Genomic DNA, 2,348 nt, shown 5'->3' with positions numbered 1-2,348 from the left:
TCCTCTTTCCTTCTCTTCTCTATTCTTCCCCTTTCTTTCTCTCTCCTTCCCTTTCCTTCTCCCCTCCTTCCTCCTTCATCTCCCATTTCCTCTTTCTTCTCCCCTCTCTTCCTCCTCTCCCCCTGTTCCTCCTCCTCTCTTCCCCCCTTCCTTAACTGTTTTGAAGGCAGTTCAGGAAGCTGATGGTGTTTTCTGCGTGGGTCTGTTCCTTTCAAATTTTATTTTTAAAAAATTTATTTGGAAAGAAAATTAAATTAAATTAAAATAAAATAAAATAGGTTTTGCCTAGCAAATGGTGCAGCAAAGGTGGTGCATCTTGTCTGACAAAGTGGTTGTGTGAACATGAGCTGCCTGTGGCTTTGTAGCTTGTTCCAAGAAAAATCTAGAAAAACAACAATTTAATTGTTGTGTTTTACACAACCTGGGGCTTGGTTTAAAAGGGCAGAGCAGGAGGAGAAACACGTGTCAGAGATGTACCTGGTCAAGATGATACAGCAAGGCAGGGCAGGGCTGTGATTCCAGCCCTAAGATCCTAATGTTTGGCACACTGGTGCAGCTGGAGATCCCCGTGTCCCCGGGACAGGAGGGGGGGCAGAAGTTGCCCAGCACACCTTTTGGGACAGGTCTCAGGAATTCAGTGTACTCACTGACTCACAGGTGTCCGTGTGCTCTCACTTTTGCCACGGGATTCTTGGAAGGGAGGAGGCTATCTAAAGAATTCAATTGACCAATGAGGCAGAGATGGGAGATTGATCGAATTGAGAGGCCAAGGTTTTGTTATTGAAGTGGTTTGTTGGGTTTTCCCTTGTTCCAGGTGACGTACAAATGGCTGAGCTACACGCTGGGAGTCCACGTCAACCAGGCCAAACAGTAGGTGTCACTGCATCCCCCAGAGCGCAGTCAATTCCTGTTAATTCCTTGTTAATTCCTGTTTCCATCATCGTGGTGAGCATATTGAAATGATTCCTCAGGAAGTACTTAAAAACCCTGCCTGTCTTTTCAGGCACAGTCAGTTGTGTTACTCCGTGTGCCTGACTGTCTGCCAGGCTTGCTGGGCAATGTGTGAAGGATGAGAAGTCAGCTGCAATTCCTCAAATTTGGCACTAATCTGTAGCCTAGTCTTATATTTTGAAGAATAAAAATGACTGTAACCTCCTCATAGATCAGTGGTGTGAGTGGGAGCTGGAAGCCTGAGGCTCAGCCCAGTCCTAGTCACGCTCTTCCCTCCTGTTCCTGATGGCCCCACGTGTGGATGTGGCTGGGATGGTACATATACACCTGATGATGTACCAAAAAGCCTCCAGTTCCTCTCAGGGGTTTCAGAAATGCCTTTCTGGAGGGGAGACCTTGGAACAAGCTGCCCAGAGGCTGTGGGACCCACTATCAAATGTATTTGCCCTTTGGTTTCTGTAATGGTTGGACTGGGTTCTCCACAGTGGCAGGGGAGGAAGGCTCTCAGGGAGATTAAATGAATCCTGGGGAAAATGACTGTGCTTGTGTGGCAAGTTTCCGTGTCAGGCTGGCTTTGCTCTTTGTTTGACGTGGGCTCCATGGGAGGGTGGCCGCAGCTCTTTCCTTCGGTGGTTAACGCTGGTTCCTTTTGTGCAGAATGCTCTATGATTATGTGGAGAGGAAACGGAAGGAGAACTCAGGAGCTCAGCTTCACGTCACCTACTTAGTAGCAGGAAACCTCCTCCAGAACGGACATGTTGTGAGTGTTTCACTTCTCAGAGTGAACCCTTTGTTGTGGCGCCTCTTCCGCCTTGCGTTGTGATCTTGGGGTCAAAAGCTGGCCTGGCTTTTTCCAGCAGGAGCCACAGTGTGCCAGGGCTTCTGGACAGGTACAAGATAAGGTTCAGTGCCTGTCCCAGCGTGCACACAATGGGCAGGAAAGATCAGTTTGGGAACACAGGACTGAATAACGCACCCAGTTTCTTAACTAATTAACTTAGACCCTGTTACCCCTCATCTCAATCCTCTCGCTGCTGTTGGGCAGCAAAGATTACAAAACCTCATGGAGGGGCCCTTCTGAGATCAACCTATCCACATCCCAGGATCTGCTGTGGTGTGGAAGTGTCTGACAAGTGTTTGGAGGGAGCCTGGAACTCCTGTAGCATGGAGTAATAACAAATAGAACAGCAAATGTACAGTTGAAGTGGTCTTGTTAATTAAACAGGCTTTCTAATCCTAGTAAACAAAAGAAACATGAATTTATGAACAGTACTTTATATTTAAAGTGCTTCTGATTATTAAGCAGAGGAATTGCTGCTTAATGCATTTTGCTTGTCAGATTTTCAGGAGTGTCAGCTAAAACTTCAGGCAGATACCCCAGAAGTTTTTAAAAGAAG

General features: G+C 46.9%; 1 protein-coding gene across 2 annotated transcripts in view; it reads left to right on the top strand.

The window, feature by feature from the left end:
• Positions 1 to 91: 91 nt before the first annotated feature.
• The window catches only part of POLD3 (DNA polymerase delta 3, accessory subunit), a 22,059-nt gene continuing 19,802 nt past the window's right edge, over positions 92 to 2,348 (top strand). Inside the window, exons 1-3 of one of the 2 annotated variants that reach the window (XM_042038028.1) lie at positions 92 to 200; positions 815 to 870; positions 1,609 to 1,711. In XM_042038028.1, coding sequence (XP_041893962.1) covers positions 183 to 200; positions 815 to 870; positions 1,609 to 1,711 — 177 coding nt within the window. In that variant the 5' untranslated portion in view covers positions 92 to 182. The remainder of the gene's footprint in view (positions 201 to 814; positions 871 to 1,608; positions 1,712 to 2,348) is intronic. The other variant, XM_042038029.1, reaches the window with a different exon arrangement.

Source organism: Corvus kubaryi, unplaced genomic scaffold, assembly GCF_017639235.1.
Source record: "Corvus kubaryi isolate FWS band 111438036 unplaced genomic scaffold, C.kubaryi_AGA036_p1.0 37391, whole genome shotgun sequence".
In the NCBI taxonomy this organism is placed as follows: Eukaryota; Metazoa; Chordata; class Aves; order Passeriformes; family Corvidae; genus Corvus; species Corvus kubaryi.
The sequence above is the reverse complement of the archived record's forward strand: the minus strand, read 5'-3'. Positions and strand labels throughout refer to the sequence as shown.